Here is a 24,126-nt window from a genome sequence, read left to right as displayed (position 1 = left end):
AAGAGTGCTTAAGGTCACTCACAGACCAGAGCACAGGCCAGGAGAGTAGTTAACACCTGTCCTTAGATCATACCACCTTGGAAGAATTGAAAACTTACAGGTACCTAGAAGTATCTCTGAAAACTGCTGCCCCAAACCCCTAAAGCTTGGAACAGTGTACCCTCCACCCTGGAAGCACAGCCCTACTTTAGCAAAGAGTTAAAAGTCATGTATAGGCTGGAAAAATGAGCAGACAACAGAAGAAAAATCTGACCATAGAAAGTTACTACGGGGATAATAAGGAAGATCAAAACACACACTCAGAAGAACAACAAAGTCAAAATTCCTACACATCCAAAGCCTCTAAGAAAAATATGCATTGGTCTCAGGCCATAGAAGAGCTCAAAAAGAATTATAAAAAATCAAGAGAGGAAGAGGAAAAATTGGGAAGAGAAATGAGAGAGATGCAAGAAAATCATGAAAAAAGACTGAACAGCTTGGTAAAGGAGACACAAAAAAAAAAAATTGAAGAAAATAACACCTTAAAAAACAGACTAGGACAAATGGTAAAAGATACACAAAATTCACTGAAGAGAACGCCTTAAAAAGTAGAATTAGCCAAATGGAAAAGAAGATACAAAAGCTCACTGAAGAAAATAATTTCTTAAAAATTAGAATGGAGCAAGTATACACTAATGACTATGAAAAAACAAGAAACGATAAAAATAATGTTTTAAAAAATAGAAGACAACGTGAAATATATCTCATTGGAAAAACAACTGACCTGGAAAACAGATCCAGGAATGATAATTGAAAAATTATTAGACTTCCTAGAAATAAAAAGAGCCTAGATATAGTATTTCAAGAAATTATCAGGACAGCTAGGTTGTACAGTAGATAGAGCACCGGCCCTGAAGTCAGGAGGACCTGAGTTGAAATCCGATCTCAGACCAAACACTTGACACTTACTAGCTGTGTGACTCTGGGCAAGTCACTTAACCCCAATTGCCTAAAAAAAAAAAAAATTATCAAGGAAAACTGCCTTGATATCCTAGAACCAGAGGGTGAAATAGAAATTGAAAGAATCCACCACTCACCTCCTAAAAGAGATCTTAAAATAAAAATTCCCAGGAATATTGTAGCCAAATTCTAGAGCTCTCAGGTCAAAGAGAAAATATTGTAAGCAGCCAGAAAGAAACAATTCAAGTATGTGAAGCCACAATCAGGCTAACACAAGATTTAGTATCTTCTACCTTAAAAGATTAGAGGGCTTGGAATATGATATTCTAGAGGGCAAAGGAGCTAGAATTATAACCAAGAATCACCCACCCAGCAAAACTGAGTATTATCCTTCAGGAGAAAAAAATGAGTATTCAATGAAATAGGAAGACTTTCAAGCATTCCTTATGAAAAGACCAGAGCTAAATAGAAAATATGACTTTCAAATACAAGACTCAAGAGAAGCATACAAAGGCAAACAGGAAAGGGAAATCATCAGGGACTAAACTGTTTATATTCCTACAAGAGAAGATGATTCTTGTAACTCATAAGAACTTTCTCACTATTAGGGCAGTTAGGAGGAGTATATATAGACAGAGGGGCACAGGTGTGAGTTGAATATGAGATGACATTTAAAAAAAATAAAATTAAGGAGTAAGAAAAAGGACAGACTGGGAGAAAGAGAAAGGGAGAGGTAGAATGGGATCAATTATCTCACATGAAAAAGCAAGAAAGGGCTTTTCCAGTGGAGGGGAAGATGGCGGAAGTAACAGGGAACACAAACCTGACTCTCATCAGAACTGGCTCAAAGAGTTAAGAATAACATACACACTCAATTGCATATAAAAAGCTATCTTACACTATAAGAAAGTGAAGGGGAAGAGGATAAGAAAAGGGGAGTGATAGAAGGGAAGGGAAGGAGGCAGTCAGAAGCAAAACATATCTGAGGAGGGACAGGATGAAAGGAGAGAGAGAATATTTTGTCTATCACTGGATTGTTTTTTGTCTCTGATAACAAACTCCCCCTAAATAATATTTTGCCCTGACCCCTGATATGCAAATTGGCCAGCTTCAAAGAGGCCACACAAAATCAGAGTATAAGAACTTCACCCTCAAAAGGGTGCACTGAAGTATCCCCTCCCCTCCAGCAGAAACAGACCTCTCCAGCAGGAGCACATCTTCCTGCTGTAGCACCCCCTCCTGTTGAATGGACCTGTGTCTCTTTACTCCCCAATGCAGCACTGCCCTTACATGAGTTATACTCTATGTTAGTGTATGCCTGAGTTGCATAATGGGTCCCCTCCTTTCTATTCCTTTTCTGCCCTTCCCTCTGCTTACAATAAAGCTTTGCACCCTCATTATTTTACATGTTATTCTCAACATCCAAACTCATGAAGTGTTGTTTTCCCTGACATCTCTGGCTGTCATGGGCTTTTCCTTAGACATAAAATGGGTACCCATACAAGGACTTATTGGGGGAGTATGACACTGTGAGCCCAGTTGTAGAAAGCAAAGGTCAACAGGAAAACCTTATGTCTTCCCAGGAGGGATTCCCTTATACCAAAGGAGTCAGAACACAAACATCCTTTTGCATTTTTCCATATTACTTGACTCTCTAGTCCTGGTGAGATTATGTGTGATTCTCTATGCCATCATTATGATAGATTCACCATTAGGTACTATTACATTTTTCTGGTGACATTAAGTGATTTGCCCAGGGTCACACAGCTAGTAAGTGTCAAGTGTCTTAGGATGAATTTGAACTCAGGTCTTCCTGACTCCAGGGCTGGTGTTCTATCCACTATGCCACCAACCTACCCCTTGTATTATTAAATTTGATTCAAAAATAAAGAAAAAACTCCATGAAATAAAATGCTAAATTTTTAAAACTAACCATTTTCTTTTTGGAAAACTGTCTTCAGCTTTGGGACTTTGCTAAAATCAACACGTTTGTATTCTTCATCTTCTTTTACCACTATGTCTGATTTACCTAAAAGATAAAAACTATAAGGTTAGAAAATAACCATGAACAAATACACATTCTAATATAGTATGTTTGAATCAGAAATCTGTTTCATGAGCAACTTAATATACAAATATACAATACTTTTCCTTATAAGCCTATATACCTTAAACCCGAACTTGTTACTTGTAATCTGTTACACTAAAATAATATCCAACTAAGGGCTTAGATTAATTAGTTTAAAGAAAAAGAACTTCATTATAGCTGACTTCCACTTAGATTCAAAGTGAAAAACTTCAGTGTGAAAATTTGGAACTCAAAATCTTGTGGAAGTAAATGCTGAAAACTAAAAATAAATAAATTTATTTACAAAAAAAAACCCTTCACTGTATCATACTTAAAGAGGGTAAGAATCTAACAAGAATCTCTGAACTGTAGACTCTGACTGCTTGTTGGGAATACAGGAAAATCTGTTCTCTACTGGCATGAGAGTGTAACTAAAAAACAAACAAAAAGCCAAAAACACAACCAATCAAACATCAATATTTTATCCCATTACAAAGAAAAGTTCTAACATGTAAATCAATACTTAAGTCAATAAGTGATGTAACAGATCACAATCTATCTATAAAACATCTTAAATGTATTTATAAAACATCTGTTAAACCTGAAGTCTACTGGTGGGCAAATTTCAGGGGATCTATGAAATTGGTTAGGGAAAAAAGTTATATCTTCATTTTGATACAACAATTTCCTTGGTAATCCTTTGTATTTTTTATGCCCTTAAAAACATTATTTTGGGAAGAAGTCCCCTACAGTTTACCAGACTGACAAAGGGATCCATGACACAGAAAAGTAAAGTCCCTGTCTTAAAGAGGTACCATTGAAAACCCATCTTTGAGAGTTGCTTGAGGCTTTGAAAGATGAAGTTTGTTGCTCACAGTCACTAAACCACCAAGTGTTAGAGGCAAGATTTGAACCAAGTTCTTCCTAACTTCAAGTCCAACAACTATATCACACTGCCTCTGAACTATGTTTAAGTATATTATGCTTCTACCTTTTTGTGAAACTGTAACAGGAATAATTTCATCTGTAAATACTCCAGCTTCCCAAGATGCTTTACTTTTGGTGTAAGAACTTATGGCATAAGCATCTTGTTCTTCTCGTGAAATGTTAAGTTTCTTGGCTGTATTCTCAGCACAGTTACCCTAATAATAAAAAAAGTAGAAACAAAGATTTATTTTAGTATATACTTTGAAGAACATCTGACAACAATTAATTTACATTTTTAGCTGCTCAAAAATATGCTTTCAATTAAACTACATAAATTAGTCACTCAGGGCCCACTTTAAAACAATTCAATAAACCTAGACATTTTTAACATCATCAGCCAGAGCATGATGAAATTTTAAGACACTGTCAAGTCCTGAAGACCATCTACATCATAGAAAGCTTGTAGAAGGGTTAAGCCCTTTACAATATGGTTCCAGCCTTCCTTTCCAAGTTTTATTTCACATTACTCCCCTTCACAACTCTATGTTTGAGCCAAATTTGCAGGCTTGCTTTTCTCTGAAATTTACATTCTTTCACTGCCATGGCTTTCCACAGGAGCTTTTCTGAACCTTTCCATCCCTCCTCAAAACTACCCCTATGACTCCATCTCCTCCACATACACACACTCTCAGCTGAGAACCTTGCTACATGTTTCACTGAAAAAAACTGAGACTATTCCCCAAAAGCTCCAACTTCACCCCTCCTCCTCCCTTCATGTCCACTGCCCTCTAGCACTGTCTCTTCCTTCACCATCGTCTCATGAAGACAGAGCTCTTTCTTTCTCCTTGCCAAAGCAAAGCCCTCTACATGCACAAACGATCCCGTTCCGTTCCATCTTCTTCAGCGGTCCCTTTCATCATCCTCACTCTTTCACTAATCTTCAATCTCTCCTTGCTGCCCTACTACCTAACAAATGTTCCTATTCTCCCTCATCCTCATTTGACCTATCCACCACCACTCCTCTTTCATGGCTAAATTCTTTGTAAAAAGGCCATCCACCTACAGTTGGTTCCTCCACTTCCTTTCCTCTCACTTTTTTAACTCTCTGCAGTCTGGCTTCTGATCTCATCATTCAACTAAAAAAATGCTCTCTCCAAAGTTACAAGTTATCACCAAATCCAATGAATTGCCTTTCCTCAATCCTCATTCTCCTCAATCTCTCTGCAACCTTTGACACCGTTGATCACCCTTCTCTTAATGTTCTCCTCTCCAGGTTTTCATGACACTGCTCTCTCCTAGTGTTCTGACTCTATCTGATTACTCCTGTCTCTCCTTTGCTGAATTCTGCATCCAGGTCATGCCCATTTACCATTGGTGTGCCTCAGGCCTCTGTTCTGGGCTCTATTCTCTTCTAACTCTATCCTATTTCTTTTGATGATTTCATCAACTCCCATGGATTCAATTATCATCCCTACATAGATTCTCATATGATTCTCAGATCCACTTATCTATCCAGCCCTAACCGCTTTCTCCCAAAATGCTCCCCTCTATCAAACTTCTCTATTACTATTCAAAAATACAACTATCCTGCCAACCAACCAGGCTAACACCTAGATGCAATCTTCAACTCCTCAATCTCTCATCCACTATTACATCCTGCCAAATCCTGTAGATTGTACCTATTCTAGGGGCAGTTAGGTGGCAGAGTGGACAGAGCACCAGACCTGGAGCCAGGAAGACCTAAATTCAAATCCAGTCTCAGACACTTACTGTGTATCCCTGGGCAAGTCTCTTAAACTCTGCCTCAATTTTCCCACCAGTAAAATATGTAAATAATAGCACCTACCTCACAGGGCTATTGTGACAATCAAAGGAGATATTTGTAAAGCACTTAGCACGGTGCCTGGCATATAGTATGCTTTAAATAAATGTTGGTTATTGCTTTTATTATTTTCATTACATAGGTAGATACTTTAAAAATGATCATGGGGTTGGAATAACACTGACAAATTAAATATTTCAAATATTTAATAAGGTAAAAATTTTGTAGTAATTAAGTTTTTGTTGAATGTACTTGTATGAATATTTGTTCTTTCTAGATCAAAAAAACAGCATCAAATTTAAACTACATATACATGAAAACTACTTCTCCTAAAATTCATATTTACCATACATCTTACGAAATAGGTAAATACTTCAACACATATACTACAAATCATTCATATTTTATACTACATAGTAAATACATAATAACATTTACCATATGAATTTTATTGTAGACATCAGTTAGTCCATCTTTCACAATTAAATCTTCAAGTTTTAATCCTCCATAAGGAGTTGCTCCTCTGCTCATTACATATGGAACATTTGACATGCTTTCCATTCCACCAGCAACCATCACATCCTATTCCCAAAAAAATAGCATTCAATAGTTGCAAATTAATTGCTATGAAAAATCATAAATAAATAATGTTCAACTAGATTGAGTAAACTATGAATACATTGAAAATTTTAAAAATATACACATTTTCAACACTAACATGCAGTAAGAACCACTTGTTTTTTAGTGTTCTCATTAAATGTCACTTGTACAAGTCAAACTTATAATTAAAATTAGAATCAGGTTGAAAAAGAATCCATGATAGAAAGAAGAACACATAAAAAGAAGAGTGCTTTTCTTGACAAATTCCTAATGTTTGTTTCTTACTTGACTTGCTTATTTTAAAAAATACAAACAACACATTTTTACGATGAAGGGGAAGGTTTCAGAGAAAACTGGAAAGACTTGTATATATAACCTGGCATAAAATGAAGTGAAAGGAACCAGGAGAAAAATGTGTACCATGACAACACTATTGTAACAGCAATCAATTTTGAAAGTCAGGAACTCCGATCAACACAATGACCATCCATAATGTCAAATGACTCATGATAAAATATACTGCCCACCTCCTAAAAGAGAGGTGATGGACTCAGAGTTTAGACCAAGACATATTTTTTGGACGTTCCTAATCCAGGAATTTGCTTTGCTTGTCTTTACATGTTTGTAGCTGAGGTTTTTGTTTTTCGTGCTTTCTCAAGCTGGGTGCCAAAGGGAGGGGTGTAAAGGGAAAAGGAAGGCAGAAGAGGATCTCCATTTGAGGGAAAAAATTAATTTTTTAAAAAAGTTTTAATTTTAAAAAACTTCCACAAAAACCAAATACATAGATTTGTTTCATTAAAAATAAGCATGTGTTTGCTATCAGAGAAAAATAATCAAATGCATATATAACTTATCATATTAAATAACTTAAGTGCAAAACCTAAAGAATATTTCCTATAGTGTTCTTTTTTCTCTCTCCTCAAACATTTTCCTCTCTCCTCAAACTGTCACCTGCACCTCCATACTTAGCAAATGACATGGCCAAATGCCTTATGTTGAATATAGAAATTAGTAATCCCTTCAAAGCCTCTCAGTATAACCAGTGTAACCACCCACTATAGTCTCCTCTAGTCCTTTCTGAGAGGAAAAAGTCTCCCTACTCACAGCAAATAATAAGTCTTCCACTTGCACTTTTGTTCCCATCTTCTCCTATCTCTGCTAGGATTTCACTTTAGCAATCACTTCAAACCCTATTCAAACTAGATCTTTCTGGCCTAAAATATGCTCATGCTCATTAATTAGATGGTCTCTGAGATCTCTTATAGCTCTGGATCTACGTATGATCCCTGACTGCTGTTATACATCAAAGTACCATTCAAATGTAAAATTAATTAACATTGTGAATTGCTAAGGTACTTGTGATCGAATATGATTCTTTAGCTTCTGGGACACAGGTACACAACAGTGGGATAGGACCCTCAACGAGGAATGTGGTTTGCAGGATATCCACTGATACAATGAAGATATTGAACAGGTTTTATGTTATCCTGTGAACAGTTGAGAAAATGTAAAGTAGAAGCCAGGACATACAGGATGAAGAAAAAACAGTAACTGTATCATATAAACTGTCTGAAACATTAGTATATTCCACCATCTCCAAAACTGTAACTGTTATAAGGCTAGTGACTAGTCATTAAATCTTCTACCATGGGAGAAGTATTTACCGCTCTTCTGGCCTGTGCTCTGGTCTGTGAGTGACCACAAGCACACTTCTCTGCCCTGGAACTCTGAGAAGGGTCCCCCCTCCACTGTGGCTGCAAGCTCGCTATGCTAGTGTTCCTCCTCACCCTGGGACTGCCACCCAGGACTATGACCCTATGCACATATGGGCAAAGCAACAGCCTCGCCTCAGTGAGACTTCTGTAATCTCCTCCTGACCAGTTATTTGACTCCCTTACCATCTGTGGGCTGAGAGCTTCGGAAGCAGCCACTGCCACTGCTGATGCAGTCACTTCCCAGGCCTGCTCCCGGTTTCCTGGGGCTGGGGCTGTGCTAGCACAACCTACACTGTTCAATCTCACCCAGGCGCAACAGACCTTCTAAGTTGTGTTTGTGTCTGTGGACTGAGACATTTGGAAACTGCCACTGCTGCCAGTGATTCAGTTGGTCTGAGACCTGTTCTGGGTTTGCTAGGACATGGCATGGCTTGATCTGAACTACGTTCCTCTCTCACCTTGGAGCAACACACCTTTCCTGTTGACCTGCCACGTTGTTTTGGACTGGGAATTTATGAAAACTTACAGGTCTCCCTGAAAATATATCTGAAAACAGCTACACAAAACCCCTAAAGCTTAGGACAGTATGCCCTCTACCCTGGAAGCAGAGCCCTGCTTTGACAAACAATTAAAAGTCAAGCAATAGGCTAGGAAAATGAGCAAACAGAAAAAAACTCTTGACTATATAAAGTTATTATGGTGACAAGGAAAATCAAAACACACACTCAAAAGAACAACAAAGTCAAAGCTCCTACATCCAAAGCCTCCAAGAAAAATATAAATAGGTTTCAGGACATGGAAGAGCTCAAAAAAGATTTTGAAAATCAAGTAAGAGAGGCAGAGGAAAAACTGGGAAGAGAAATGAGACGGATACAAGAAAATCATGAAAAATGAGTCAACAGTTTGGTAAATCAGACACAAAAAATACTGAGGAAAATAACTCCTTAAAAAACAGACCAGGTCAAATGGCAAAGGAGATCAAAAAAGTCAATGAGGAGAAGAATGCCTTAAAAAGCAGAAATGGCCAAATGGAAAAGGAGGTCCAAAAGCTCACTGAAGAAAATAATTCCTTAAAAATCAGAATGGAGCACAGCCAAGATGGTGGAGTAAAAGCAGTGACTTGCTTGAGCTCTCCCCCAAACTCCTTCAAATACCCATAAAAAATGGCTCTAAATAAATTCTACAGCAGTAGAACCCACAAAAAGATAGAGGGAAACAAATTTCCAGCCCAAGACAACCTGGATGGTTGACTGGAAAGATCTGTTGCACTGGGATGGGAGAGGAGCACAGTTCAGAGTGTACGTGTAGGCAAAGAACAGGCCTCAGTGAACCCGGAGTACACCTCAGGGGACTGAATCATGGGCAGCTGTGGTGGTTTCCAGACTTCTCAACACACAAACACCAAAGACAACTTAGAAGGTCAGTAAGAAAGGTCTGTCCCACGGTGACAGAGGAGCTTGACCTGGCCCCAGTCCTAGCACAGTCCTGGAGCAGTGGCTGCTTCAGGAGCTCTCAGCCTTCAGACAGCGGCTAATGAGAGGTAGATTGCAGGGATCTCCTTGCTGGTATTGAGGCAGCATTCTCTTGCTTTGCCCTGGCTTGGATCTGAGTCACAGTTCTGGGTGGCGGTCCTGGGGTAAGGAGGAGTGCTGGTGTGGTAGAGCTTGTGGTGGTGGTGGAGAGGGAATTCTCCTCACAGTTCCAAGACAGAAAAGAGTGCTTGTGGTCACTCATAGACCAGAGCCCAAGCCAGGAAAGGAGTAAACACCTCACCCTTGATCATAGCACCTTGGAAGAACTGAAAATTTACAGGTTCCTAGACCCCTACCTTCACACAGAGTTTAAAACTCAAGTAATTGGCTGGGAAAATGATTAAACAGGGCAAAAAAAGTCAGACCACAGAATCTTACTTTGGTGACAAAGAAGACCAAAACGTACAACCATAAGACAACAAAGCCAAAACTCCTGCATCCAAAGCCTCCAAGAAAAATATGAGTCAGTCCCAGGCCATGGAAGAGCTCAAAAAGGATTTTAAAAAGTAAGAGAAGTAGAGGAAAAATGGGAAGAGAAATGAGAGTGATACAAGAAAATCATGAAGAACAAGTCAACAGCTTGCTAAAGGAGACCCAAAAAAATACTGAAGAGAACAATACCTTAAAAAATAGACTAGACCAAATAGCAAAAGAAGTCCAAAAAGCCAATGAGAAGAAGAATGCCTTAAAAAGCAGAATTGGCCAGATGGAAGAGGAAGTCCAAAAGCTCACTAAAGAAAATACTTCCTTAAAAATTAGAATGGAGCAATTGGAAGCTAGTGACTTAATGAGAAATCAAGACATTGTAAAACAAAGTCAAAAGAATGGAAAAAATAGAAGACTATGAAATATCTCACTGGAAAAACAAACAACTGACCTGGAAAATAGATCCAGGAGAGATAATTTAAAAATTATTGGACTACCTGAAAGCCATGATAAAAAAAAAAAAAGCTTAAACTGCCCCAATATTCTAGAACCAGAGGATAAAATAGAAATTGAAAGAATCCACTAATACCTCCTAAAAGAGATCCCAAAAGGAAAACTCCTAGGAATATTATAGCCAATTTCCAGAGTTCCCAAGTCAAGGAGAAAATATTGCAAGCAGCCAGAAAGATACAATTCAAGTATTTTGGAAACACAACCAGGATAACACAAGATTTAGCAGTTTCTACATTAAGGGACCAGATGGCTTGGAATATGATATTCTGGAGGTCAAAGGAGCTAGGATTATAACCAAGAATCACCTACATAGCAAAACTGAGTATAATCCTTCAGGGGAAAAAATGGACATTCAATGAAATGGAGGACTTTCAAGCATTCTTGATGAAAAGACCCGAGCTGAATAAAAATTTGACTTTCAAATACAAGACTCAAGAGAAGCATGAAAAGGCAAACAAGGGGGCAGCTAGGTGGCACAGTGGATACAGCACTGGCCCTGGAGTCAGGAGGAGCTAAGTTCAAATCTTGCCTCAGACATTTGACACTTACTAGCTCTGTGTGACCTGGGTGAGTCACTTAACCCTATTGCCTAACCAAAAAAAAAAAAAAAAGGAAACAGGAAGGAGAAATCATAAGGGATATATTAAAACTGAACTGTTTACATTCCTACATGGAAAGATGATACTTGTAACTCATGAGACTTTTCTCAGCATTAGGGTAGCTGGAGGGAAAAAACATGCATAGATAGATAGATAGAAGGTACAGGGTGAGTTGAAGATGAAGGGTGATATCTAAACAATAAAATTAAAGTGTGAGAGAGGATTATACTGGGAGAACGAGAAAGGGAGAGGTAGAATGGGATAAATTATCTCACATAAAAAAAAACAACAAGAAAAAGCTTTTACAGTGGAGGGGAAGTGGGGGATGGTGAGAGGGAATGAGTGAATCTTACTCTCATTGGATTTGGCTTAAGGAGAGAATAATATACACACTCAATTGGGTATGGAAATCTATCTTACCCTACAGGAAAATAGGAGGGTAAGGGATAAGAGAGTGGGGGGGAGGAGTTAATCAGAAGCAAATACCTCTGAGGAGGTATGACAGGGTCAAAGGAAAGAATAGAATAAACAGGAGGGCAGGATAGGATGAAGGGAAATATAGTTAGTTTTCCACAACATGACTACTATGGAAGTATTTTGCATAACTACACATGTATAACCTGTATCGAGTTGCCTGCCTTCTCAATGAAGGTGGGTGAGGAGGGAAGAAGCAAGAGAATTTGGAACCCAAAGTTTTAAAAACAAATATTAAAAATTCTTCTTACATGCAACTGGGAAATAAGATATACAGGCAATAGGGTACAGAAATCTATCCTGCCCTACAGTAAAACAGAAGGGGAAAGGGATAAGAGAAGGGGGGTGATGATAGAAGGGAGGACAGATTGGAAGAAGTGGTATTCAGAATGTATGCCATCTTGGGGTGGGGAAGGGGCAAGAAGGGGAGAAAATCTGGAACTTAAAAACTTGTGGAAATGGATGTTGAAAACTAAAAATAAATAAATTAATAAGAAAAATGTAATTGTAAAATATTTAACAAAATAAATAAAAATGTAATACAACATGGAAAAAAATTAGAATGGGGCAAATGGAAGCTTGATTTATAAGAAATCAAGAAACAATAAAACAAAACCGAAGAATGAAAAAATGGAAGACAATATGAAATATCTCACTGGAAAAACAAATGACCTGGAAAATAGATCCAAGAGAGATAATTTAAAAATTATTGGACTACCTGAAAACCATGATCAAAAAAAAGAGCCAAGACATCATTTTTCAAGAAATTATCAAGGAAAACCACCCTGATATCTTAGATACAGAGGGTAAAATAGTCATTGAAAGAATCCATTGATGACCTCCTGAAAGAGACCCAAAAATGAAAACTTCTAGGAATATTATAGCCAAATTCCAGAGTTCCCAGATCAAGGAGAAAATATTGCAAGCAACCAGAAAGAAACAATTCAAGTATGTGGAACCACAGTCAGGATAACACAAGATCTAGTAGCTTCTACATTAAAGGATTAGGGGGCTTGGAATATGATATTCTTGAGGTCAAAGGAGGTAGGATTAAAACTAAGAATCACCTACCCTGCAAAAATGAGTGTAATCAATGAGGAGAAAAAAATTTACATTCAATGATGTAAAAGGATTTAATGCATTCTTGATGAAAAATCAGAGCTGAATAGAAAATGTGACTTTCAAATGCAAGACTCAAGAGAAGCACAAAAAGGTAAATAGGAAAGGGAAATCATAAAGGACTTAATAAGGTTAAACTGTTTATATTCCTATATGGGAAGATGATATTTGTAACTCAAGACCTTTCTCATTATTAGGGTAGTTAGAAGGAGTATATATAATCAGAGGGTACAGGTGTGAGTTGAATATGAAGGGATGATATCTAAAAAATAAAATTAAGGGGCCAGAGAGGGATTTACTGGGAAAAAGTGAAAAGGGAGAGGTAGAATGAGGTAAATTATCTCACATAAAAGAAGCAAGAAAAAACTAGTATAGTGGAGGGGAAGGGGAGAAGTGAGTGAACCTTATTTCCATCAAAATTGACTCAAAGAGGGAATTACCATACACACTCAATTGGGTACAGAAATCTATCTTACCCTACAGGAAAGTAGGAGAGGAAGGGGATAAGAGAAGAGGAGTGTGATAGAAAGGAGGGCAGATTGGAAGAGGGGTCGTCAGAAGCAAAACATTTTTGAGGAGGGACAGTGTGAAAGGAGAGAGAGAATAGAACAAACCCAGGGGAGGTGAGGGATAGAATGGAGGGAAATGTAGCTAGCAATAGTAACTGTGAAAAAAATTTTTGGAGCAAGTTTCTCTGATAAAGGCCTGATTTCTCAAACATATAGAGAACTGAGTCAAATTTATAAAAAAAAAAATAAGAGCCATTCCCCAATTGATAAATGATGAAAAGATATGATCAGTTTTCAGGTGAAGTAATCAAAGCTATCTATAGCCATGTGAAAAAGATACTTTACCTCACTATTGATTAGAGAAATGCGAATTAAAACAATTCTGAGGTACCACCTCTTACCTATTAGATTGGCTAAAAGGACAGAAAAGGTAAATGGCAAATGTTGGAGGCAGTATGTAGGAAAAATGAGACTTAATGCACTGTTGGTGGAGTTGTGAACTGATTCAACTGTTCTATAGAGTGATTTGGAACTACGTTCAAAGGGCTATAAAACCACGCATACCCTTTGACCTAGCAATACCACTGTATTGTATCTCAACAGAGATTTTAAAAAAAGGGAGGGAAAGGGCCTATATGTACAAAAATTTTTATAGCAGTTCATTTCTGGGGGCAAAGAATTAGAAATTGAGGAGATGTCCATCAACTGAGGAATGGCTGAACAAATGGTATGTGATTATGATGGAATACTATTGTACTGTAAGAAATGTTGAGCAGGACGCTCTCAGAAAAACCTGGGAAGACTTGCACAGGCCGATGCAAAGTGACATGTACTATGTACAAAGTAACTGCATTACTGTAAGATGATCAGCTGTGAATGACTTGGCTATTCTCAGTAATACAACGATCCAAGACAACTCTGAAGGACTTATGATGAAAAACGCGATCCACCTCAAGAGAAAGAACTGATGGTGTCTGAACAAAGCATACTTTCTTTAAATTATTTTTTTGAAGTTTTTTTTGGTCTATGTTTTCTTTCATAACATGACTATTATGGATATGTTTTGCATATAACCTATATCAAGCTGCTTGCCTTCTCAATGGGGGGGGTGGGAAGGGAGGAAGGGAGAGAATTTGGAACTTAAAGTTTTAAAAAACAAATGTTAAAAATTGCTTTTATATGTAACTGTGGAAAATTTTTTTAAATAAATGAATAAATAAAGTAATCACAAAAAAATTAAAAAAAAAAAAAGAGTAGAGAGCTTCCACAAGAAAGTCCCAGGGTGGTCAGAAACTCATAGCATGGACCTTGGTAGCAACTGGAAACAACAAACGTAAATTCCAGACAACATATTCCCAAGAGTTCCAAGGTCTTTGGCACTCTAACAAAAAAAAAAAAAAACAAAAAAACAAGTAGTAGTAGTAGTAAAGGAGGCATACACTAAGTAAAGCGATAAAGGTTATTTGGAAAATGTGGGGAAAAAAGATATAAAACCATATATCAATTACCTACATAAAAAAAATACCTGGCAAACTTTTCTCACAGTCATAGATAATTAACCAGTTACACAAAGAAGAGGTCAGTCATTAAATTCCTTGTACAAAGGCAGCCATGGCATAAAACCTAGAAAATTGGCCTTGAACCCTCAGTACACCCAGGTTCCAGTCCCACCTGATACATACTGACTGTATAAATCTGGGAAAGGCTCTAACACTGTGGTAGAAAAAGCACTACCCTGGAAGCCAAGCGAGCTCTGTACTGAAGAATCTTGTTCAGTCTTGGCAAATGTATTTGTTTATAAGAGTTTTAAATGTTCACCATCTTTTAACAGTAGCTACAGTGTTCTCTTATTTTTATATCTCGACCTGTGACTGCATTGGTATACAGAATTCCCAAGTGAGGAAATGCACTCTACCAATGTCATGGGACATTACTCTGCAATGTAAAATCGATAGGGCTGTCTGGGGCAAAGAGAGGCTAAATGCCTTGCCCGGGCTCACACAGATGGTTTTCTGACTCTGATGCCAGCTCTGCTGTATTAATAACAGATTCTCACTCTGATGCCTCTGTTATTTCAATTATGAAACAAAAAAGTAAGAATCCTCTTACCTGATGGCCACACATTAGGTTCTGAGCTGCCATCATAATAGATTTCATTCCTGATGCACAAACTTTATTGACAGTGGTGCATGGAGTGGAGATAGGTAAACCTAGAAGAAGGATAATTAAATCATTCTGCCAAATCACTCATATGTTTTCCCAATTAAGTATTACTACTAATTATGTAGGTGGAATAAAGCTGAACTTCCAGCACTGCCAGCATGCAATTTTAGTTCTAGATAAACTGAGCAGTCTACTATAGAACAAACACCCCACGCAAACCCAAGAATATCTAATCCAAACTCCTCATTATAGATAGAATGGAACTGAAGCCCAGAGAGGCTGAATTATATATAGCCTACGGTCACACAGAAAACTTGGAGTAGAGACAGGACTAAAGAGCAGGATTCTTCATTCTTTTCTTTTTCATTATACCATAATACTTCACCAACAATATTCCATCAGAGTATAATGAACTTTACATTACAAATATCCATTTAGATAACAGCTTGCCCTATTATAATTTTAAGATTTTCTAAACTTAAAAACCTTTAAAAAAAACAACCAGCCCATGATTTTCTTATTGTAAGAAATGCCCTCCACCAACAATGACTGCTAACCGTTCCACAAGTTGCAGTCTTGGAGAGTTGCTTACACCCCTAAGAGTTTGAGTGACTTATGCAGGCTCTCACAGAAAGTATGTGGCAGATATGGCACTTGAAAATGAGTCTTCCTGTCTCTAAGAACAGCTCTTTGTCCACTTTACCAATTGCCTTCTCAGGAAAACTAACTTAAGAAAGGCCAGGAAAAGTAACCAAAAAACTAATCGCACCTGCTCCAAGCACGGCCTGCCTGGCTGGGGCTTGTCCTTCACCCCCCTGTAGAACATTGCCCATATATGCTTCTTTGATTTCTTCCTTGGGTATTCCTTAAAGCAAAACAATTAGCATATCAGCATTTTATACAATTCAATGAATAATTACCACATCACATAGTGAAGTACTTAGCACCATTTGTTCTTAGTACTACTTCTCATTTATTCAGTTTCAAGTTTTATCCCCAAAGTAGCCTAAAACACATCTTCATCAAAATAAAAGACACTTAATTAATTTAAATATTTTATTACTTTCCTTTTTTCCAATTTATTTATTTTTAGTTTTCAACATTCACTTCCACAAGATTTTGAGTTTCAAATTTTCTTCCTATCCTATTCCTCCCCTCCCCCACCCCAGTAAGGCATGCATTCTGATTACCCCTTCCCCCAATCTGCTTTCCCTTCTATCACTCCCTCCCTTCTCTTATCATCACCCCTCCCTTCTCTTATTCTCTTCCCCTTCTATTTTCCTAAAGGGTAAGATAGATTTCTATACCCCATTGCCTGTGCATCTTATTTCCCAGTTGCACAGAGAAACAATTCGTTTTTAAAACTTTGATTTCCACATTCTCTCCCCTCTTCCTTCCCGTCACTGAGAAGGCAAGCAATTCGATATAGGTTATATGTGTGCAGTGATGCAAAACACTTCCATAATAGCCATGTTATGAAAGACTAACCATATTTCCCTTCATCCTATCCCACCTCCCATTTATTCTATTCTCTCCTTTGTCCCTGCCCCTCCTCAAAAGTGTTTGCTTCTGATTATCCCCTCCCCTCTATCATCTCTCCAGCTCTTATCCCCTTCACCCCTACTATCCTGTAGGGTAAGATAGATTTCTATACCCAATTGAGTATGTATGTTATTCCCTCCTTCAGTCAAATCCAATGAGAATAAAGTTCACTCAATTCCCTCTCACCTTCCCCTTCTTCCCCTCCACCGTAAAAGCTTTTTCTTGCCTTTTATGTGAGATAATTTACCGCATTCTACCTCTCTCTTTCTACCTCTCCCAGTACAATCCTCTCTCACCCCTTAATTTTATTTTTTAGATATCATCCCTTCATATTCAACTCATCCTGTGCCCTCTCTATCTATATCCTCCAACCACCCTAATATTGAGAAAGGTCTCATGAGTTGTAAATATCATCCTTCCATGTAGGAACGTAAACAGTTCAACTTTAGTAAGACCCTTATGATTCCTCTTTCCTGTTTATCTTTTCATGCTTCTCCTGAGTCTTGTATTTGAAAGTCAATTTTTCTATTTAGCTCTGGTTTTTTCTCAAGAATGCATTAAATTCCTCTATGTCACTGACTGTCAATTTTTCCCTCTTATTGATTACACTCCAGTTTTGCTGGGCAGGTGATTCTTAGTTTTAATCCTAGTTCCTTTGACCTCTGGAATATCATATTCCAAACCCTCCGGTCCCTTCATGTAGAAGTTGCTAAATCTTGTGTTATCCTGATTGTGTTTCCACGATACTTGAATTGTTTCTTTTTGGCTGCTTGCAATGTTTTCTCCTTGACCTGGGAACTCCAGAATTTGGCTATAATATTCCTGGGAGTTTTCCTTTTAGGATCTCTTTCAGGAGGGATCAGTGGATTCTTTCAATTTTTATTTTACCCTCTGGTTCTAGAATATTGTGGCAGTTTTCCTTGATAATTTCTTGAAAGACGATGTCTAGACTCTTTTTTTGAACATAGTTTTCAATTAGTTCAATTATTTTTAAATGATCTCTCCTGAATCTGTTTTCCAGGCCATTTGTTTTTCCAATGAGATATTTCACATTGTCTTCCATTTTTTCATTCTTTGGTTTTGGTTTTATTGTTTCTTGATTTCTCATAGTTAATTTCTCAATTATCTTCCATTTGCTCCATTCTAATTTTTAAGGAATTATTTTCCTCAGTGAGGTTTTGGACTTCCTTTTTCATCTGGTCAATTCTGCTTTTTAAGGCATTCTTCTCCTCATTAGCTTTTTGGACCTCTTTTGCTGTTTGGTCTAGTCTATTTTTTAAGGTGTTATTCTCTTCAGTAATTTTTTGGGTCACCTTTAACAAGCTATTGACTTGTTTTTCATAATTTTCTTGCATCACTCTCATTTCTCTTTCCAATTTTTCCTCTACTTACTTTACTTGCCTCTCAAAATCCTTTTGGAGCTCTTCCATGGCCTGAGACCAATTCCTATTTTTCTTGGAGACTTTGGATGTAGGAGCTTTGACTTCGTTGTCTTCTTCTGATCATATGTTTTGATCTTCCTTGTCACCAAAATAAGATTCTATGGTCTGACTCTTTTCGGCACTGTTTGCTCATCTTTCCAGCCAATTACTTGACTTTTTAACTCTTTGCTAAGGTAGGCTCTGCTTCCAGTGTACAGGGTGTACTGTTCCAAGCTTCAGGGTTTTGTGCAGCTATTTTCAGAGATACTTCTAGAGACCTGTTAAGTTTTCAGTTCTTCCAAGGTGGTATGATCTAAAGAGAGGTGTTTACTCTTATCCTTGTGCTCTGGTCTGTAAGTGACCACAAGCACTCTTTTCTGCCCTGGAACTGTGAGAAGGGTTCCCTCCCCACTGCTGCCAAAAGCTCTGTGCCAGTGCTCCTCCTCACGCCAGGACTGCCACCCAGGCCTGCAACCAGATTCAAGTATGGGCAAAGCAACAGAATCCTGCCTCAGTGCCAGCAAAGAGATCCCTGTAATCTCCTTCTGATCAGCTGTTTGATCCCCTTACTGTCTGTGGGCTGAGAGCTCCAGGAGCAGCCACTGCTGCTGTGGCCACCAGCCTGGGGCTATGCTAGGGCCAGGACAAGACTGTGCTTCTCTCTCACTCAGGTCTGACAGACCTTTCCCACTGAACTTCTAAAAGCTATCTTTGGCGTTTGTGGGTTGAGAAGTCTGGAAACTACCACAGCTCCCCTTGATTCAGTCCCCTGAAGCTTTCACCAGGTTTGCTGAGGTCTGGTCTAGGCCAGGAGTGGTCCACACTGAACTGCGCTTCTCTTCCAGCCTGGCACAACAGACCTCTCCTGTAGACCATCCAGGTTGTCTTGAGCTGGAAGATGTTGTTCTGAGAATCACTGCCTCCATCCAATGTCCCAGAGTCTTTGGCCTTTGTTCCTCAGCCTCCTAGTGTAGGTTTATGATCCCAACTGCCTAGACTTACTTGTTCCTCTCTTCCTTCAATAACTCCATGAAACAGATGTCTGGTCAACCTCTAGATCCTTTCCAGTCTAAATGCACTCTATCTAACTGTCCCTGTTATAACAACATCATGCAGCATTTATTATATATCGTCTCATTATTTAACATTTTGTACGTATCTAGCTTATAAATCCTAGAGACACAGACTGCATTTCATTACTTCCTTTTTTCCTAATAGGACCTGCCAGAGCATTATGTATTTAGCAAAGACTCGATAATATTTATTAAGGAAAGGGAGTGGAGGAAAGAAGGGGCATACATATTTATTAAGCATTAACTATGTAACCAGGCACTATGCTCAGCACTTTACAAATATGACTTCATTTGATCCTTACAACAACCTGTGAGGTAGATGTAATTATTATCCCCATGTTACAGCTGAGGAAACTAAGACAGACAAAAGTTAAGTGATTTGCCTAGTCACACAGCTAGCGAGTGTCTGAGGTTAGATTTTAACTCCCTATTTCATTACTTCTTACTTTATGCTCAGTAGTCCATCCACTATGACACAATCTCCCTCCATCGCCCAGCCGCCCAACCCAGAACAAATTAGTTACATACCTGCTGCTTCAATTGCTCCTTGAATTGCTATGGAACCAAGTTTAGTAGCTGGAAGTGAGGAAAGAGATCCTAGAAAAGATCCAACAGGCGTCCTTTTGGCACTGACTATGACCACTTCCTAATAGGACAAAATTTAGTAAAAATTACATAAATAATAACTCTAAATCATTTTATAAATTAACTTAACATATATAAATATACCTAAGGAAGAAATATATTTTTAAGATTCCCCAAACTGTCATCAAGGAGACAAATAATATCACACTTAATACCAAAAACTTCCTTGGCTACTGGGTGCCAGACCCAGAACTTAAGACAAATATAAGATATCACATTTGATCCTGAGTTCAAATCCGGCCTCAGACCAAACACTTGACGCTTACTAGCTGTGTGATCCTGGGCAAGTCACTTAACCCCAACTTCCTTAAAAAAAAAAAGATATCACAATTGATTGACATATATCCATTATTGTCCCCACATTGACAATTTCTTCTGCATTTATTTATGTGCCAGTAATCAATAAAGTAAGTTTAAACTCAGAAAGTAAATAAAAATTCTGAAAGGGTTACTTTGCCCTTTTTCAACTGAAAAATAAATACCTTCACTTTATTTATTTATTTATTTATTTTTTTGGGTGAGGCAATTGGGGTTAAGTGACTTGCTCAGGGTCACACAGCTAGTAAATGTCAAGTGTCTAAGGCTGGATTTGAACTCAGGTCCTCCTAATTCCAAGGCCAGAGCTATCCACTGTGCCACCTAGCTTCCCCAATACCTCCACTTCAAAGGGTACCCTACACTACAGGAATGTTTGGAGAGAGTCCTTAAGACTATGCAAGCAATCAGTTCTTGTAACAAAAGCAAGGGTACTCTCCTTCCACTGACTCCAAACTCTCCTATTTAGCCCTAGACAAAATGAATAATTACTCTGTTAGCAGAAAAATTTTACTGAGTTACTTCAGAAACAATGTAAAAATATCCTGCTAAATCACATATAAAACAACGTATTGAAAAATAATAATAAACAATTCTCTTTTCTATATAGCCCTTTATAATATAAAGTTTTCCTCACAACACACCCTTGTCGTAGTCCTCTGGAATTTCCATGAGCAAAGCTGTGATAAGACTTAGAGAACTACAGTTATATGGTAGCACAAGGACAAATTAGAGAAAATTCCCTAGAACATAAAAGCTATGAAAAGGAACAAGTGCCACAGGTTTAAAGTAGAATACTCTGCTATGGACAGGGAGGATATGTATCTTGGAGCAAACTGGGCTGAATATTTTATTTCTTAACAATCTAAGAATTCAGATTTTCCTAAAGACATGAGTATGGAACAATGATCCAAGATTATTCCGAAGGACTTATGATGAAAAATGCTATCTACGTCCAGAGAAAGAACTGATGGAGTCTGAATACATATCAATGCATACTTTTTTAAACTTTATTTTCCTTAGGGTTTTTTTTTTTGGTCTGGGCTTTCTTTCACAACATGACTGATATGGAAATATTTTGCATGACTGCACATGTATAACCTACATGAAATTGCATGCCTTCTCAATGAGGAAGGAGAGGATAGAGAAAATTTAGAACTCAAAATTTTTAAAAAAGAATGTTAAAAATTGTTTTTACATGTAATTAGGGAAAAAAATAAAATACTAAATTAAAAAAAGACCTAAGTATGGAGTGATCATAGAACTAACTTCCTATATTAATTGATGCTGAAATATATGTATATTTTAACATTTTAAATCTAGATGTCAAAAAATATGGATTTTTGTACTTACATTCAAACTGGTGTTCAGTGCATAGCTCCGGTGCGCAAAATTCAATTCCTGTAATGGAAATATGTTTCTAAATGAAAAATACAAATAATGTCAAATACCAGGATATTCTGTCACAAAAAATTACCTGGTTGCAGGTTTAACTTTAAAGTTTATAATCCTGAAATATCTAAATTGTTTATTTAAACTAGACAAAAGCATATTTACTTAAAGTGTAGTCCTGAAATACATAAAATATCTCTAGATGATTCTATATTACATAAACAGCCCTAACAATTCATCTATTTACTACATAAAGGAAAAAGTTTTTCAGATGGGCAAGGAGAAATGGTGGATTTTTTTTCTTTGTCTTTGTCTTCCTATTTTGCTCTCAAGAATAGCTGCTGACAAGATCAAAATCTAGAAATGTAGATCATTTTTTGGAAAATGCAAATTTTTTCTTTACACATAGAGAATGTTCAAACTTTCCTTATTTATTTATTTAAGAAAATTGGGGTTAAGTGACTTGCCCAGGGTCACACAGCTAGTAAGTATCAAGTGTTTGGTCTGAGGCTGGATTTGAACTCAGGTCCTCCTGATTTCAGGGCCAGTGCTCTATCCACTGCGCCACCTACCTGTCTCAATCTTTCCATTTTTAAAGAAAAAAAAAATCACAGCATGGTGATTCAATTAAGCTCGGCTGACAGCCAGTGCCTTCTCCTCTCAGGCTACCTTTTTGTTGGTATATATTTTATACATACTTACAGATGTACATGTCTTTTCCTTTAGTGGAATTTAAGTTCCCTAAGGCAAAGATTATTTTATTTTTATCTTTGTATCCCAGTGTCTAGCTAAGTGCCAGGATCGAGTAGATTAATAAATGCCTGATTGAAAAAAAAACGTATTGAGTGCTTACTATATACAAAACTCTATATTAAGTGTTGCAAATACAGAGAAAAGCATAGCGCATAGTCTTAGCCTGGTGGAATAGAAAAGGCATTTGTTTCTCAGCTTGACCACTCAAGATCTATTTCCCAAGAAGGTCATAGATAAAAGGAAAAGTTCCATATATACTGAAATGTGTGTGGCAACAAAGAACTGGAATCTTTGATCATCAATTGAGAAATGCCTAAATCAACTGTGGTATAAAAATGTGATGGGATATTACAATGGAGTAAGAAATAAAGAATATAAATACTGGTGGTGGGAGGAGAGTGGGGAACATGGAAAGAATTAATACTTTAAATGAAGCAAAATTTATGAAGCAGAATCAGGAAAACAACATACACAAAGAATAAAACAATGTAAAGAAAAAGAACAAAAATGCATCTGAACACTATGCAATTACAATGAAAACATGACCTTAAAGAGGAAATATGAGAATACACCTCCTTCTCTTCTTTATGGACAATACTGGAGTTGGCCTTGAATAGTAGAGGAATAGTGGACAGGAAGCTACCTAGAAACCAGTATCTGAGTTCAAGTCTCACCTCTGATATACAAGCTGTGTTCTAAACCTAGGCAAGTGTCACTTAACTCTCTGGGAAACTCTAAGACTGTAAGTAGTAGAGAAGTTGTAGACATGCATAGGCAAAAGGAGTTCCCTATTGCAGTAATGTCACAGGCTAAGTTCCTTTCCCAAATTGCATTAAATACAGAGATTAATTGTGGATATATTGTAATTTTTGTTATATTAATCCCACCCTATCCATGAATGCTATATATTTCTCTATTTAGGTCTTCTTTGTTTTCTTTCCTTCAGTCATTATTCTTTTAGAGTTGTTTTTTTACAAGTCATGTGTATTTCTAGTTAAATTCTTGAATATTTGATGGTATTTGTCATTATTGAAAATAGTTTTTTTTTTTAATTCATGGGGTCAGGGGAAGCACTTACAGAGCACTTAATGCAAATGTGCTAAGAGCTAGGAATATAAATAAAAAAGTGCAATAGTTTCTGCTCTCAAGGTGCTCAATTATTTTTTTTCTTGAAAATTTATTTATTTTTAGTTTTCAACATTCACTTTCTTAAGATTTTGAGTTTTTAATTTTCTCCTTCTCCCACTCCTCTCCCCCACCTCCCAAGATGGCATGCAATGTGATATTGGCTCTACTTATACATTCATATTAAGCATATTTTCTCATTAGTCATGACATAAAGAACAATTAGAACTAATGGGAGGAACCATGAGAATGAAGCAATAAAACAAAACAACGAAGGAAAAGGAGAGCAAATAGTATGCTTCCATCTGCATTCAGACTCCTGAGTTCTTTCTCTGGATGTGGATAGCAATTTCCATCATGAGTCTTTTGAAGTTGTCTTAGATCCTTGCATTGCTGAGAAGACCTAAGTCTATCAAAATCAATCATCGCACAATGTGGCTATTACTATATATAA

General features: G+C 37.4%; 1 protein-coding gene across 2 annotated transcripts in view; it reads right to left on the bottom strand.

Annotated features, from left to right (window-relative positions):
• Positions 1 to 24,126, bottom strand: part of ACAT1 (acetyl-CoA acetyltransferase 1) — a 44,226-nt gene that overhangs the window by 9,774 nt on the left and 10,326 nt on the right. For both annotated transcript variants that reach the window (XM_027849594.1, XM_027849593.1), the window contains exons 2-8: positions 21,756 to 21,803; positions 19,971 to 20,088; positions 16,176 to 16,271; positions 15,353 to 15,453; positions 6,195 to 6,338; positions 3,999 to 4,149; positions 2,873 to 2,968 (exon numbers count right to left, since the gene is read on the bottom strand). In XM_027849594.1, the coding sequence (XP_027705395.1) occupies positions 2,873 to 2,968; positions 3,999 to 4,149; positions 6,195 to 6,338; positions 15,353 to 15,453; positions 16,176 to 16,271; positions 19,971 to 20,088; positions 21,756 to 21,803 (754 nt within the window). The remainder of the gene's footprint in view (positions 1 to 2,872; positions 2,969 to 3,998; positions 4,150 to 6,194; positions 6,339 to 15,352; positions 15,454 to 16,175; positions 16,272 to 19,970; positions 20,089 to 21,755; positions 21,804 to 24,126) is intronic.

Source organism: Vombatus ursinus, unplaced genomic scaffold (genome assembly GCF_900497805.2).
Source record: "Vombatus ursinus unplaced genomic scaffold, bare-nosed wombat genome assembly UNPS02007612.1, whole genome shotgun sequence".
NCBI classification, from domain to species: domain Eukaryota; kingdom Metazoa; phylum Chordata; class Mammalia; order Diprotodontia; family Vombatidae; genus Vombatus; species Vombatus ursinus.
This window is presented reverse-complemented; position numbering and strand designations above follow the sequence as displayed.